Source organism: Leopardus geoffroyi, chromosome A1, assembly GCF_018350155.1.
Source record: "Leopardus geoffroyi isolate Oge1 chromosome A1, O.geoffroyi_Oge1_pat1.0, whole genome shotgun sequence".
Classification (NCBI taxonomy): Eukaryota; Metazoa; Chordata; class Mammalia; order Carnivora; family Felidae; genus Leopardus; species Leopardus geoffroyi.
In genome coordinates, this window is record NC_059326.1 from 125,080,038 (window position 1) to 125,095,969 (window position 15,932).

The following is a 15,932-nucleotide window of genomic DNA, read 5'->3' on the forward strand; positions in this document are numbered from 1 at the left end:
CCAAGAGGGGCGGGACGGCGTGGCCTCCGCTCCTCCCCGGACCAGGGCGGGCCCGAGACTGTGACCCACCTCTCCGGCGCTGTCCTCGTTACAGCGCCGCGGGACGGCCATGCCGGGCCGCCTACTGCGGGGCCTGTGGCAGCGATGGCGTCGTTACAAGTACCGCTTCGTTCCTTGGATCGCGCTGAACCTAAACCACAACCCGAGGTGAGAGGGCGAGGCCGGCAGACCAGGGACGTCTTCTTTCAGCCCCACGACGCCACCAGGGCCGCTGAACTGGAGGCATGTGGGCCCTAAGTGGGCGGAACCTCCGCCGAAAAGCGCTTTAAACGGCGGTCTCTGGTGGGCGGAGCCTCAGGCGACCTGTGGCCCGAGGTGGGCGGGCCTGTAGCGAGCAGAACCTGAGGTGGGGCGGGGTCTGAAGTGGGCGAAGCCGAGGCTGGTGGAGTCGGAGGACAGCTGGGATACCGAAGACCACGGGGAGCCTTAGGAGGGTGGGACCTGAGGCCTACTCTCCCAGAGTACCCCGCGCTGTGAGGTCTGTGAGGCGGGCGTCCCTCACGGGCAGTGCGGCTCGTGCTCTCCTTTAGAGGTCTTCGCTGACGGGCGCTTCTGTCCGGGCAAAAAATAGAAACTTTTGAAAAAGAGCAAAGTTTATACAGCGTGAGGGTGCATGGCCTTCTCTCCGCTAGGGCATACTTCAAAGTTCCTTAGAAAAGCCAAACTGAGGTTTATTTTCATAGCTCCATAGTTTATATGGTGAAAGCAGCCCGGCTTGGATGTGAGGATAACAACTTGCTGACGCAGAAGAACGAGCAAAATGTCGCTAAAAACACGTCCGAATGTGGGGTTTAGAATAGTCCATGCCTGAAGAAAGGGATCTAGTTGAGTGGGTGGCGGTGGAGTCACTGTTAATTCCGGCTCTAGTAAGTGGCATGGTAGCGATCGTGAAGAAGCTCACGTAATGCTCACTTAAAGCTAGCTCCACTGAAGGCCAGTTAATAACCGAAGAGCTTTTCCAAAGTTTGATTCCGCGGAAACGTGAATTCAGGGCCACCGTTGCTATAGAATTGTGAAGCGGAATGGCTTTCTTCTTGTCAAGAAGTAAAAAATAATACCATTATGCGAGTAAAAATGATGCAGCCATTAAAGAAGTAAGTATTCCCGGGAGAGAATGTGACAAAGTATATGTTAAATTTGTCTTTGTAATTAAATGCCTATAAAATATATGAGGATTCTTATGCGATATTCATATAATGGCCATGGATGTAGTGGGAAGAAGAACTAGTTCTGTTTGAGCTGTGGCTTTCCAGCTTAACAGCTTTAGGATCTTGGGCAAGCACCCCAACGTCAAGCCTCAGTTTCCCTGTCTGCAAAGATGAGATAATGAATGTAAGGACCCAACAGCATTTGGTACAGATAGACTTTTCACAGATAACCGGCTATTTGTAACTTGGGTAGGTATTGCCAGGAGTTAGCGAACTAGAACTATCCCCAAACAATTCTTTCTTGAACTTTTTAGTTTTATGCCCTTCAAACACATGAGAATAATCATCATTAAGCCCAGTAACTTAGAAGGCATGAAGGCATGAAGCCTGACTTTTATCACTTGAAGGGTAGTGAATGGAAACTTTTCCTGTTTTCAGGACCATCCGATATGTTCCAGAGGAATCCAAAGACAAAGTTATCTCAGATGAAGATGTCCTAGGAACATTACTGAAAGTTTTCCAGGCTCTGTTCATTAATGATTTCAATAAGCAATCAGATATCTTGACTATGCTTCCAGAAACCGTTAAATCAAAATATCATGACCTACTGTCAGTTCAACATCCAAGGGTGAAACTGCTTGAATACAGACATCAACAGCAAAATATCTTTAAACCAGAAGAAATTCTTTATAAGACACTGGGTTTCAATGTTGCCCGAGCAACTAGCTCATTGATTTCTGCTGGAAAAGGTGTCTTCGTTACCAGAGGATTGGTACCAAAAGGCGCGGTTGTATCTATGTATCCTGGTAATGACACAATTAGTGTTTGCCAAGAGTTTCCTATTTATCAGTTAATATAAGTCCAAAAAAATACTTACTCTTATAATCCTTTGAGTAAGGAGTTGAATTAGAAACTGAGATTTCCACACATTTGTAAATCCTGATTTCGAAAATAACTACAAATTATTTTATGTGCTAGAAAGCATCCTTGAGTATTTATTTGAATAAAAGCACTTTTCTTTTAAGGAAATTTTTGTAGTCAATGTTTAAATGTAGAATATAGTATGGCCTACTTTGATAAGATGAATTACTTAGAAAGCACTAGAGAATAAGTTAGTTGGCTTACATAATTGATAACTAAAGGTAAAAATAGTACAGGTTAAACAGGTATGACAGAGTTTAAACCTGTAAATCAATAAATACCTTCCTGCCATTTCTACACTTTGAAAGTAAAGCAGCTTCTTTGCAAAAAGATCATTGACTAGAATGCTTAGTAGGGTATGTTATTTGTTAAACTAAGATTACATTATTTGTAAATGTTTAATTCAGACATGTTTTCAAAAAGTCATTCTATTTTCTAATTTTACATCCCTAAGCAAAAGAGTTGGTTTTCTCCTACACAACTAACTCTGTAAAGGCTAAATAGAACAAGCTGGCAACAAATTAATACTAGAATAAATTTAATAAATTAGGATGCCAGTAACATAGGACACACTCAGTAAATACTAATTTTCTCCTTTCCTCTACTGCTAGCGAAAGGGGAAACAATCTGAATATCAGATTCATTTATTCCCATTTTGTCTACATTATTTAACTGGTTATTAACAAATACATTTCTTAAAAGACTTTCTTTTTTTTTTTTTTTTTTTTTTTTTTTTGAGAGAGAGAGGGCGCAAGTCAGTGAGGGGCAGAGAGAAACCAAGCTCACCTGAAGCAGGGCTCGAGCTCACCTGAGGCAAAGCAGGGCTCGGGTTGACCGATGTGGAACTCGAACTCACTACTGTGAGATCATGACCTGGGCTGAAGCTCAATGCTTAACCACTGAGCCACCCAGGAACCCAAAAGACTTTTTAATGGATGTCAAATAACACTCTACTTTAAAAAGCAAAAACAAAACAAAACAAAAAGCCCCTATAATTTTGTAAAGCTGAATCTCAGATGTGGTGTTCACATTTTAATTAATCAAAATAGTCACATTTTATTTGGCTATGTGAACAAGTTGATTCTCTGCTCCATTTACTTTTGGGCACTCTTTAAAGGGAAGAAGTAGCCAAAGAGAATGTGATAATCTAGACTGGAGTAAAATATTAGAAAAAGGTAGAGAAAATAAAATAGTTCATTTCATGTTATGTTTATTTTCCAGAGGTGCTTATCATGATGTTAATAATTTTTACATATTGCTATGTCCTTATCTTATAATAGGTACAGTATATCAGAAGTATGAGCCAATCTTTTTCCAATCCATTGGAAATTCATTTATTTTTAGATGCCTGGATGGGGTACTTATTGATGGAAATGACAAAGGAATATCAAAAGTCGTATACAGGTAAGTTAGTGCCCATGTTCAGACATAACGATAGGACACAGAGCCACAGGAAAATGACCATGACCCTGGCCTTTTCACTTTAAATAAAAATCTGTTTAGACAGCTGCTAAGTGGCAACTCAGCTGCCCTACTGACTAGACAAAACTTTTTTTTTAATTTTTTTTTTTATTTATTTTTGAGACAGAGAAGGACAGAGCATGAACGGGGGAGGGTCAGAGAGAGGGAGACACAGAATCTGAAGCAGGCTCCAGGCTCCAAGCTGTCTGTCAGCACAGAGCCCGACCCGGGGCTCGAACTCAGGGACTGTGAGATCATGACCTGAGCCGAAATTGGACGCTTAACTGACTGAACCACCCAGGCATCCCAGACTAGACAAAACTTTTTAAGAGAAATTGGATTTGTTCAGTTCTAGGATTAATTTTGTACTTGTGGATTTTACTGTAAGACATAAAAGAACAATCTCTTACCTAATGCTTTCACCTATTTCAGATCTTGCAATGGGAGGGATCAACTTGGTCCTTTAAAAATGAGTGACAGTACATGGCTAACATCAGAAATTTGTAATCCACTTGCTGTAGGACAGTATGTCAACAATTGTTCAAATGGTAAGTTGACATTATGGGTCTGTGAGACAAGATATAAATATAGCAGTAGTAATTTTCCTCCTTTGCTATATGACTGAGTGCCAGAGGCAGTTAAATTTAACATCTCAGCTTTTCAAAGCCTGTAAATAAATTGTAATGCTGAGAAGACAGATATTAAAGAAGTTGGGGAAATAATGATATACATTAATTGGAATTCTTTAATTTACTATTTTTCTTCTGGTTTTTCAGTAAATGTAGGTAACTGATAAATGCTCCTTTGATCATTATTATTTTAGCATTTTTTAATAGTTAAAAAAAGAGAGCATTAGAGATCATTTTGTCAGAGCCTCAGTAGAACCTTGTAGGTTAAACTAGACTGGTATCCCCTTTCTGTTGCTACTTTTGTGAATCACTTACCTTCTCTAGGGCTTGACTTTCCTAAAAATATAAGTTTGATCTCGCCTACATTTAGCATAGGTTTTGGTGTTAGGGAGATATGAACTTGAAACCTGACTTTTCTACGTAACCTTCAATCTTTCTGAGTCTCTGTTTTCTGATCTTCAAAAAGTAAATAATAAAACATACATAATCTAGTAATGCCTGGAAGGTAATAGTGATTATTAATTTGAAAATGTTCTAATAATTTAGAAAACCATGCATCAAGTGTTAAAATTCAGTTCTGTTTTCCATGACCTTTTTTAAAACGGCTATTTCTAAAAATTATATACTTGTTCCTAGACAGAGCCGCTAACGTCTGTTACCAGGAATTTGATGTGCCTGCAGTTTTTCCTATAGAGCTAAAACAGTATCTTCCAAACATTGCCTACAGCTGTGACAAACAAAGGTTAGTCTTTTCCTGTCCCCTGTGTTCTGCTGTACTCAAAAAACATGTATATTCGAGGGTGCCTGGGTGGCTCAGTTGGTTGAGCATCTGGCTCTTGATCTCAGCTCAGGTCATGATCTCACGGTTTGTGGGTTCGAGCCCCACATAGGGCTCTGCACTGACAATGTGGACCTGTTTGGGATTCTCTCTCTCACCACCCCCCCACCCCTGCCTCTCTTGTGTGTCCTCTCTCAAAATAAATACATAAACTTAAAAAAAATTTTTTTAAATATATATATATTCCAAGAAAAAGCTATACAGAACTTGGAATAATTTCTCTTAGGAAAAAATTATAACTTAAATTTTGATTTTCATCATACCTTAATGTATTAATGTAGGCTCATTTGAAGATTAATATTTTTCATTAACTTAGCTCATTCTGCTTATTACCCATTTTCGTTCTATGTAGTCCTTTATAAGTATCAACCTTAAAATTTTTTTCAAGTGATTCATTGTTACTTTTCTACTTACAAAATCTTCAAATACATTTTTTAATCATTTTAAGGATTATGTTCTTCATCTCACTTGAGAACACCCAGTTGAAGAAAAAGGCTAAATTACACTATTCTTTCTTTTGCTCATTTCACTATTCTGTTTGGAAACTTAATGAAAAATGAGGAAATATTCAGGGGCACCTGGGTGGCTCATTCAGTTAAGTGCCTGACTTTGGCTCTGGTCATCATCTCACAGTTCATGGGTTTGGGCCCTGTGTTAGACTCTGTGCTGACAGCTCAGAGCGTGGAGCCTGCTTAGGATTCTGTGTCTACCTCTCTCCCTGCTCCTCCCCGACTCACACTGTCTCTCTCTCTTTCTCTCTCAAAAAAATAAACATTAAAAAAAAAGAGGAAATATTCAGAAAATACATATTATTAATGTAACATTTCTATTCAATAAGTGGAAAGTCTGAAAGCGTTCAAGTAACAATTTCTAAATGTAAGTAATTCTGTAGAGTTCTGTATCAACAGTGCTATAGGAAAATATAATCTTTATGTCATGTCACTGAGCTGCCAGGTGCTAGCAAACTTTATTTTTTATGGGCCCCATTAAATTGTCCTTTTAAGATGAAAGAGATTTAAAACTTAGACTGTTCTTTGGGGGCACCTGGGTGGCTCAGTTGGTTGAGCGTCCAACTTTCAATTTCAGCTCAGGTCATGATCCCAGGGTTATGGATTCAAGCCCCTCGTTGGGCTTCACACTGAGTATAGAGCCTGCTTAAGATTCTCTCTCTCTCTCTCTCTCTCTCTCTCTCTCTCTCTCTCTCTCCCCGCCCCCCTCTCTCTCTCTCTCCCTCTCCCCCCCCCTTCCCTTCTCCCCGACTCCTACTCTGTCTAAAAACACAACAAACTTTGACTATTCTCTGTACTTGATACATACTCTGTCTCTATGTGTGTGTATGTAACAGTTGGGTTTTTTTTTAGCTATATGCTCTGGAGCATAATATCACTACTGTTCAACAAGTACAGGAAAAGTTAACTGAGTAGGAACATTGAAGGTTACTTATGTCTTACGGTGTTCATAAAAGTATTTTTTAATCCCAATTAATTTTAAGTAATGTTTTCATCTTTGCAGAATACAAAGATACAAATTAATTTTAAAATGTTAAACCACAGAGGCACCTGGGTGGCTCAGTCGGTTAAGCGACAGTTAAGCGTCTGACGTCGGCTCAGGTCATGATCTCACAGTTCATGGGTTCGAGCCCAGCATTGGGCTCAATGCTGACGCCTCAAAGCCTGGAGCCTGCTTTGGATTGTGTCTCCTTCTCTCTCTGCCTTCCCCCTGCTCATGCTCTGTCTCTCAAAAATAAATGTTAAAAAAAAATGGTTTTTTTTTTTAAACTTACTGATTTGTGGTCTCCATCAGGGATAAGAACTATTTCTTCATGGAAATCAAATAGCTAAGACAATAGTAAAAAATTTGAATAAAATTATGTCTATAACAGCTAAATTGGTTATATTAAAAATATGAGCTTGGATTTGTTAATACTTCTAACTTTTGTGTATTCTTTTTGTCCTCAGCCCACTTCGATGTGTCATTCTTGTAGCACTCAGGGACATCAAACAAGGAGAAGAGCTATTTTCAAACTACTATACAATTGTCAGCTAACTATGAATTAGAAATTAGGTTTTCTATTCAGCTATTTATTGTAAATGTTTTTGTTAATTGTATCTCTGAGTTCCACCTATAGAACAAATATTTTGAGGCCTAATTGGAGTGGGAATTTTTTGTTTTTATTGATGTTAATGTGTTTATATTGAAAGCTATTTCCTTCATTACAATTTCAAATTTATAATGTAATTATAATTTTAATTGGTTTTCACCTAAAAACACAGTAGCTTATTAAATTAAAACCTACTGCCTGAAATTAAAATTTCAATTTTTATTTTGTATCTCTGTGGTTTATAAAATTTTAACCAAATCATCACCATTTCTTGCACTGTTGATGTGTACAAACTTCTTTAAAAACTCTATTTTTAGACCTACCCTATGACCCAGCAGTAGCACTGCTAGGAATTTACCCAAGGGATACAGGAGTACTGATGCATAGGGACACTTGTACCCCAATGTTTATAGCAGCACTCTCAATAATAGCCAAATTATGCAAAGAGCCTAAATGTCCATCAACTGATGAATGGATAAAGAAATTGTGGTTTAGGGGCGCCTGGATGGCGCAGTCGGTTAAGCGTCCGACTTCAGCCAGGTCACGATCTCGCGGTCCGTGAGTTCGAGCCCCGCATCAGGCTCTGGGCTGATGGCTCAGAGCCTGGAGCCTGTTTCCGATTGTGTCTCCCTCTCTCTCTCTGTCCCTCCCCCGTTCATGCTCTGTCTCTCTCTGTCCCAAAAATAAATAAACGTTGAAAAAAAAAATTAAAAAAAAAAAAAAAAAAAAAGAAATTGTGGTTTATATACACAATGGAGTACTACGTGGCAATGAGAAAGAATGAAATATGGCCCTTTGTAGCAACGTGGATGCAACTGGAGAGTGTGATGCTAAGTGAAATAAGCCATGCAGAGAAAGACAGATACCATATGTGTTCACTCTTATGTGGATCCTGAGAAACTTAACAGAAACCCATGGGGGAGGGGAAGGAAAAAAAAAAAGAGGTTAGAGTGGGAGAGAGCCAAAGCATAAGAGACTCTTAAAAACTGAGAACAAACTGAGGGTTGATGGGGGGTGGGAGGGTGGGTGATGGGTATTGAAGAAGGCATTTTTTGGGGATGAGCACTGGGTGTTGTATGGAAACCAATTTGACAATAAATTTCATAAAAAATAAAATAAAATAAAAATAAAAACTCTATTTTTATATTATAAATTAAAGCCAAAAATATATGTTGTTGCCATGAGTTGTGTGTGTGTGTGTGTGTGTGTGATTTAAGGATTGTTTTAGCTTTTAGCATGGAAATAAAGTCATAAGATAGTGGTGATGGGAGGAACATGTATTCCCCATTCTCTTTTTTTTTTTAAGTTTATTTATTTATTTTGAGAGAGAGCAAGCGAGCAAGCAAGCAGGCTCCTTGCTGTCAGCACAGAATCCAATGCAGGGTTCAAACTCACAAACTCTTGAGTATATGACCTGAGCTGAAACCAAGAATCAGACACTTACCCAACTGAGCCACTCAGGTGCCCCTCCCCATTCTCTTATTCCAAGGGGGAGCACTTCCAATAGTGATGCTCCTGGCCTCTCTCTATACCCATTGGAGGAAGAATGATTTTCTGAAATTATCTTTGGAGGAGAACTAGGCACCCATGGCCCAGACCCCTGTATTTTTTTTTTTTTCTGTGGACTCTGCCAGCAGAGAGGGTGTCCTGGTCTTCTCTCTGCTCAGCCAGTGATAGAGTGAGTCTAGTAGTTCGGAGGTGGAGTATTAGTGAGCTCACCTGGCCACAGCTCTGAAGCCACATTCTCCAGTGAGTTTCATTCGTAATCTTACCTTGATCTCCATCAACCTGACTCCCACATTTCTCAGTTCCAATCTTGGGTGGAGAGGACACCTCAAATCCTAACATGGAACCAGATTTTAACCACCTTAACTGCTACATCAACAACTTTCTTCAGTTTATTGCAATTTCAATAGCATCGTAATTGCCTTCCCTTGTTTCCACTCCTGCCACTTTTACAGAATTGATCACCCGGAGAGGTTCTTGTAAATGTAACTCAGATCTTGACCCATCTCTGCTTAAAATCCTCTCATTACTCCTCATATACTGGAATAAATGCTAAAGTCCTTCACATATATGATGTAGCCATTCACTACCTCTGATCTCACCTCTTGCTCTTTCTACCCCAGGCACATGTGCCTCCTTCCCACACCTTGAACCTGTTGGACACACGCACACTTTCAGGGCTTCTGCACTAGTTTTTTGTGCCTGCAAAGGTCTTCCCCTTTTTTGTCACCTTGCCAACCATCGTACAATCACAAGTCACAATCCCTAAGTGCCAGCCCTGAAACTTCCTATTACACTTTTTTTCTCTATCATATGTATCATGTATAAATAGTAAATGTACATTTGCGACAGCATCTGATTCTTTTTCTTAGCCTCCTTTATCTTCTATTTGTGTCAGTAAGATCCTTAAAACCAGGAGAAACTAATCTTATTTGGAAAAAAAAAAAACAAAACAATCTACTTGACCAAGAAGATCCTGTTACCCAGAACCTTATATAAAATACAGAAATACTAACTCCTGTGGACATATTAGGAGGGGCTGTAGGATGGGCTGGAGTTTTTAGGAGTGAACTCTTGAAATGTCAGTAACTTAACTAGTGCAGGGAAAAAATCTGTTATATAGAAAAAGATCAAATATGGCAAAATGTCAGTTCAATCTGGTTTGTTCATTATACTATTCTAATTTTTGTCTTAAAAAGTCTTTCTTTCAAAGCTAGGGGACAAGTTACCATTAGTTTAAGAGTAATATAGGCCATCAAGCATTCAGTGATACCTACTAGGTGAAGGGTCTTGGGATATACAAAGAATAAAACATGGTTCCTCATAAAATGCTTACGGTGAGAGTATAAAGCTTGCCTAGTATCATGACTTGGTTTGCACTGGAGGGGTGAATTTTTTTTTAATGTAACACTGACATTTTAAAACATAGAAAAACCATGTTATCTTTTTTCTTACTAAAAATTTTTTTAGGTTTATAAATGGCTAATTTCATTTCTGACATGCTTACAAAATGCTTTTGAGTTCTATACCAGAAAACAACTTTGTAGCAGTATTGCCTTTACCTTTGTGTAAGCATCTCATCAAAATTGAGTTACACAACAGCCTGTGTCTCTCGAAAGTGAATGTCAACTAATGTATTAAACGTAGAAAAACGTGAGCACTCCTGGTCTAGAACCATGAATTCAGTCCCCTAGTACACAATTTTGCCAGAGAATCCACACAGACACAGAAATAGACAGTGAGGATTAAAGAATGCCTACCTGGATGGGAAATGGTAAACAGTGCTATGTACCAGGGGCTAGTTTAAATTCAAAGCGTAGGGGCGCCTGGGTGGCTCAGTCGGTTGAGTGACCGACTTCGGCTCAGGTCATGATCTCATGGTTTGTGAGTTCGAACCCTACGTCAGGCTCTGTGCTGACAGCTCAGAGCCTGGAGCCTGCTTCAGATTCTGTGTCCCCCTCTCTCTCCACCCCTCCCCCACTCATGCTCTGTCTCTGTCTCAGAAATAAATAAACATAAAAAAATTTAAAAATAAATAAATTCAAAGTGTACATAATGAAATAGGTAACTTACAGATACCCTGGGGCCTTTGAGAAGTCAGAGAAGCTGCAGGCTGAAAGCCTATCATTGATGAAAATTATGGCCAAGAAAGATAAAGTCTACAAGTCAGGAGAGATTATTCTGCTCCCACAAGGCTCTCCTCTCTCCCCTAAAAGCTTTAAGTACTTTGTAGCTCTCACATGGTACTTGGCCACATGCTTGGCCGGATTGAAAACATCTGTACTTGTCCCCACCTGAAGGCACTACTGTGTTGTGTCCAACACAGACCCCTGAACATTTATGCTCTGTGGCGTCTGTGCAAGAAGGAATGTGATTTTAGAAAACCAAAGCAGAGGAGTCAAGAGCGTTTGCTTTCATTTTATCCTCTTTGTGTCCTTGTACAAAATCTGGACCCTATGTGCTATCTGATCACTGCATATTAAGAATGGACTAGGGGCGCCTGGGTGGCTCAGTCAGTTGAACATCTGATTCTTGATGTCGGCTCAGGTCATGACCTTGCAGTTTGTGGGATCAAGCCCCACATCAGGCTCCCCATTGGCAGTGCGGAGCCTGCTTGGGATTCTCTCTCCCTGCCCTCCCCTCCCCAACACCCCCTTCTCTCTCTCTCTCAAAAAAAAAAAAAAAACAAAAAAAAACTAGATAAAGCTCTGCTCAGAGGAAATGAAATATGCGAACAAATTTGTGAAATTAGACTAAGAGATCTTCAGCTTGAAAGATGAAGGTTTTGAAAAGATATTTCTACGAGGCTACTAAACTATGTATACTAGGATAAGAAAGACTAGTTTACCATAAATACATTGTCAAATAACAACACAATAGACATCACGTCTTCCTAAAAGACATACTTACCTAGAACAATGTTTGAAACAAAACAGACATTCAACAAATATTTCCTGAATTACATTGAAAATATAAGCTAGCCTCATTTTGGGATGGCTGTTTTATTCCATATGGAAATTTGTTATAGAGGATTTAAAGAAAAAGTATTTTATCTGCGATTTGTCACTATCAATCAAATATCTTATTTACTGCCTCAAAAACCAACCGAACAGTGGTTAAATATCTACCCATGTCCCATGAGTTATAGCTTATGATTTATTAAACAAAAATCTAATTGTGGCAAATACTCACACGAACCAAGAAAAAAAAAAGATTTCCAGATGTTTATTTCTGGAACTGTACACCAGGTATTAAAGTACAACAAATACAAAATAATGCTCAAAAAAATCAGTGTTTATGTACAAATATTAAAATCAATGCAACAATAGCAACTTCCTCTTGAACATCTGATACTAAAAGTTGTTGTGATTGTCACTAATTAATCTCATACTCACAGGATACTTATTTCAAACTGGGACAATTGGAATCACTGGTCATCTAAGAGGAATTTTAATATCTACCATATTTAACAATAAAACTAATAGTTTCCTCCTTTTAGTGAAAAAATTAAGAACTTTTTAAAAAACATAGTAATGTCAATATTTTTTATAAATTATTTCAATTTCCATTTGTAGACAATGTGCTTTGAAACTCTGGGCAAACAATCTCCTTGGTGGTCAGGTTTATTCATTAGTTTACATTCAAAGTTGAAATATTCACTAGAGACTTTGGTTAAATTAAATAGTATCACTATGCTCTATTAAATCTGACGTTCTCAAATATTTATGACCCTCAATTTTAAAAATTAAAAAGGAAACAATTGCACAATTCTTTGACCTAATTGTACACACTTTAGTATTGTTTAAACAGTATTCTACATCCTTCAAGTAAATTCAGCAGTTGACCGTGACAAGAGGAAAACTAAACATTTAAAATGCTAGCATGGAAAAGATGACGTACGACTAACAAAAGTATTGCTATAATCACAGCACCAGTTACACTCCTAAATGGATCCGTTGTCCTCTTCAAATTCCCTGTACATAAAAGATACATCAGCCAACAATGCAACTGCTCACCATGGATTTTTGGTTTGTTCATAAGAAAATAATGCGGCAAAAGAAAACAAAAGAATTTATCACAGTTTGTTATAAGAATTGTGCTTCACACTTGATAATAAAGGCATTATTGTTTCTTCATAAAATTGCAAATCAGTTATTTTCATGCTCTCAAACGCAATTCTTCTAATAAACAGTAACAAATTCTCTGTTAAGATGCTTAACTGGAGGAAACAAAACCCAGTAAATCCAGCTTTTAAAAGAAAATTCAATAAATAGCTATTTTACATGGATAAAGTCATAGTGGTACAATTTATGAATGTCACATCAAGCATGCACAAAAATGGTATTATACATGGCGGAAGCAGTCAGAAAATATTGAATTAGATCTAAAAAGATATGAAGAATTTACATATATATACAAAAATCTTGCAAATTATTGCCTCATTTTAACAAGGAATTAAAAGTAAACGTTACCAGCTAGTTAGCACTCTCTAAGAGGCTAAAATCAGATTGACATTTAAAAATCTATTAAACTAGCTGGAATTTATTTTTCTCTCATATCATTTTCTGGATTTTGGTCAAAAATCTTTATTTAAATAACTAAAGTGTCCATTCAACTTGCTGATAATCAAAACTCTAGATAAGAAACACTGTTTCCATCTTATATCAAGATCCCAGCAATGCATAGATAAACTGACTATGTTACTGCATCAGCTACTGAGAATGGGCATGTTCATTTAAGTGCAACTGGTATTAGCATTCAGTCATCTTTGTGTAAATTATTTTATACAAACCAGCCACTGTAAACCCAGAGTGAAAATTAAAGTTATAACAATGGAAGATTATGGCCAGTATCTTACTAAATTATAAAAGGTATACTGATTTTTAACAAAAGAAATAAGGTTCAAAGTTTAGCACAACACCACAGCAATAAGAAGCTGATAACTTGGATAAAAATATCTGAAAGCAACATAGAGCCCAGGCTACCCATTATTTACTGTGTGCATACAGGAATGCTAGACTTTAGGTATAAATTAGAGACTGATTTTAAGTTATTAATTTAACTACTTTTGTCCACTGTGCTAAACTAAATTTTATAGTAAATATGCTACTGCGTAAACACTTCAAAGCAATCTTCATTAAAATGCTGCAAACAAAAATAAGAATACACATCATCCAAAACTAAGGATGTCATTGCAGTTCACAGTTTGTATAATAAATACCCTCCCTTTCCATCACTACTAAGGTCACTACAACCTATCTACTCATCAGCACAACCTTGAAGCGACTTATACTTACAAATATCAGCAATGCAGCCAAACATTTAAGTTTTTTGCAAAGCACGACAACTAGCAGAAATTGAAAATTTCAACTAAGATGGTGCAAAAAAAAAAAAAAAAAAGCAAAATTCCATTGTAACTGAACTATAAAAGCAAAGCTTATTACATCCTAATACTGTATTGTGTATCATGTGAATTCACCTTTTAACTTAAAGATGCATATCTATAGAGCAAAAATGGCCAAAGTTTATGACAATGGCTTCTCATTCACAATGTCTGGAATAGAAATAAAACTGAGTGTGAGATGCATCTGAACGTCTATCACTTTTTAAAACTTAAAGTGGTAAAGTACCATTCTATGTCAATAGACAGAAACTCACATTTTTCTTGCCAACTGTTCAAGCTAAACAAAAAAAGTTTAAATATACTTCAAGGTTCTACTGCATTAAGTGTAAAATCTAGAAGTCCCTCCAAAATATGAACACTTTGAACTGCAGTGCTACAAACAACGTAAGAAGTGTCCCAAATGTAAACCATTGAGTGGCAACATCCTAGGCTCTGTAGACTGTGTCCTGCAAGTCAGTTGCCTCAGGATAAACTAAATTATCAATACCAGTATGATTTTTAGAATTATAATCTTGACAATGGTGGACAAAACCCCATCTAAATACCACATCTTCAAAAGCCAAATTTTTAGCCAATCAATGAAGGTACACAGAACTCTTCCCACAGTAAAATGACAGATTCTGTGTAAGGTAGCCCTGGTCTAGAATTTTGAAACAGGATCCAAGCAAGTGTCTTCATAATTTGCACGCAGTTCCTCGTGCTGGCTTCCATAAAGATGGACTTGCTGTTTTGTAAACTGAAGTGCTCTAGTTGAATAACATGAGAGAAGTTTCCATTTTAAAAAAATCCTTGCATGTTTGTGCAGTTTAAAGAAACCTACCCCTGCTTTTATTTAATTAAGAAAATAAAACCAAAAAATGCTACATTGAGCAGGGATTGGGATCGGTACCTGTAAACATTGTTATTCCACTGCATCCATTACGGCAAAAGGAATTTACACGAAAAGAAGCCACTCCATTCAGTTCAGAACATCTGTGCTGGTTTTGAGCCGGTGGCCTCTGTCTACAGGTTTTAAAATTGGGAGTGAGGGCAGTGGGGAACAGAAAAGAATAGAAAAAAAGGGAGTGGAGAAGAGGTACTGGGGGATGAGGAAGAGATAAGCAGAGCTTAAAGCTGCACCACAGAGTTCAATCTTAGTTCCCGACTCTGCTGATCATAGTTCATTTCCACATTTATGGATTGAAAAATGAAAATACTCTTGATAAATCAAGATATAGTTCTATACATACTGACATCACTGATGTCATAATGAAAAAGGTTCAAACTTCCAGTGAAAGACTAAGCAAACCTGATCCTTTCCTCAAGTTTACTGGTTCTGCACACCCACTGTTTCTGGGCTTCTCACTCGTGTCACTCAGAGTGAAGGGCGGCATGCTGATGTAGAGCATGGGCACTGATGAAGCCATTGGTCTCACTGGCAGACAGACTGCCAAAGTCAGCCACAGAGACGGCCATTTTGGCACTGGTGATGTGATGTGTGTGATTTTCAAAGTCCACACCCAAATTATTTACAGAAACCTCATTCATAAAGGATTCAGGAACAGCAATGCCCATTTTCAATCTCTTTGCTGGTCTTTCTGACTCTTCACTGCACATGTTCATGGGGTTTAGCTCCGAGTGATAAAATCCAGTCTCAAATAAATTAAAACAATCACTTTCCCCGTTGCTAGGCAAGGTGAGTAACTCTTCCGTTACGACAGGCACATGATTTACTTGTCCACGGGGTGTGTTGCCCAATGGAGGAAAGCTATCATCCAAACAATTAACATCCGTGGGGTTGCAGACGGTTGCTACGCTGTTGGTCAAAGCTAAAAAGAAATGGAAAATGGTTTAAGTAAGTTGTCCTGTGTCATGAAACAAAGAA

The 15,932-nt window shown here is 38.2% G+C and overlaps 2 protein-coding genes and 1 long non-coding RNA gene across 8 annotated transcripts in view; 1 reads left to right on the top strand and 2 right to left on the bottom strand.

The window, feature by feature from the left end:
• The window catches only part of LOC123605945, an 81,212-nt gene extending 81,035 nt beyond the window's left edge, over positions 1-177 (bottom strand). For all 3 annotated transcript variants that reach the window (XR_006716023.1, XR_006716026.1, XR_006716025.1), the window contains exon 1: positions 70-177. This is a non-coding gene — a long non-coding RNA (uncharacterized LOC123605945). The remainder of the gene's footprint in view (positions 1-69) is intronic.
• On the top strand, positions 101-7,384 carry SETD9 (SET domain containing 9). Of its 3 annotated transcripts, none has more exons than XM_045493650.1 (6): positions 101-207; positions 1,647-2,014; positions 3,410-3,533; positions 4,023-4,138; positions 4,856-4,961; positions 7,016-7,384. In XM_045493650.1, exons 1-6 carry the CDS (start codon positions 110-112, stop codon positions 7,101-7,103), a joined length of 900 nt encoding a protein of 299 aa, XP_045349606.1. In that variant the 5' UTR covers positions 101-109; the 3' UTR covers positions 7,104-7,384. The 3 variants fall into 3 exon arrangements, with proteins under 3 accessions (XP_045349606.1, XP_045349617.1, XP_045349626.1); XM_045493661.1 differs by having other exon boundaries at positions 4,860-4,961; XM_045493670.1 differs by lacking the exon at positions 7,016-7,384 and adding an exon at positions 6,611-6,661 and having other exon boundaries at positions 4,860-4,961.
• A 4,489-nt stretch (positions 7,385-11,873) lies between these two features.
• The window catches only part of MIER3 (MIER family member 3), a 34,830-nt gene continuing 30,771 nt past the window's right edge, over positions 11,874-15,932 (bottom strand). For both annotated transcript variants that reach the window (XM_045493733.1, XM_045493723.1), the window contains exon 13: positions 11,874-15,876. In XM_045493733.1, the coding sequence (XP_045349689.1) occupies positions 15,419-15,876 (458 nt within the window). In that variant the 3' untranslated portion in view covers positions 11,874-15,418. The remainder of the gene's footprint in view (positions 15,877-15,932) is intronic.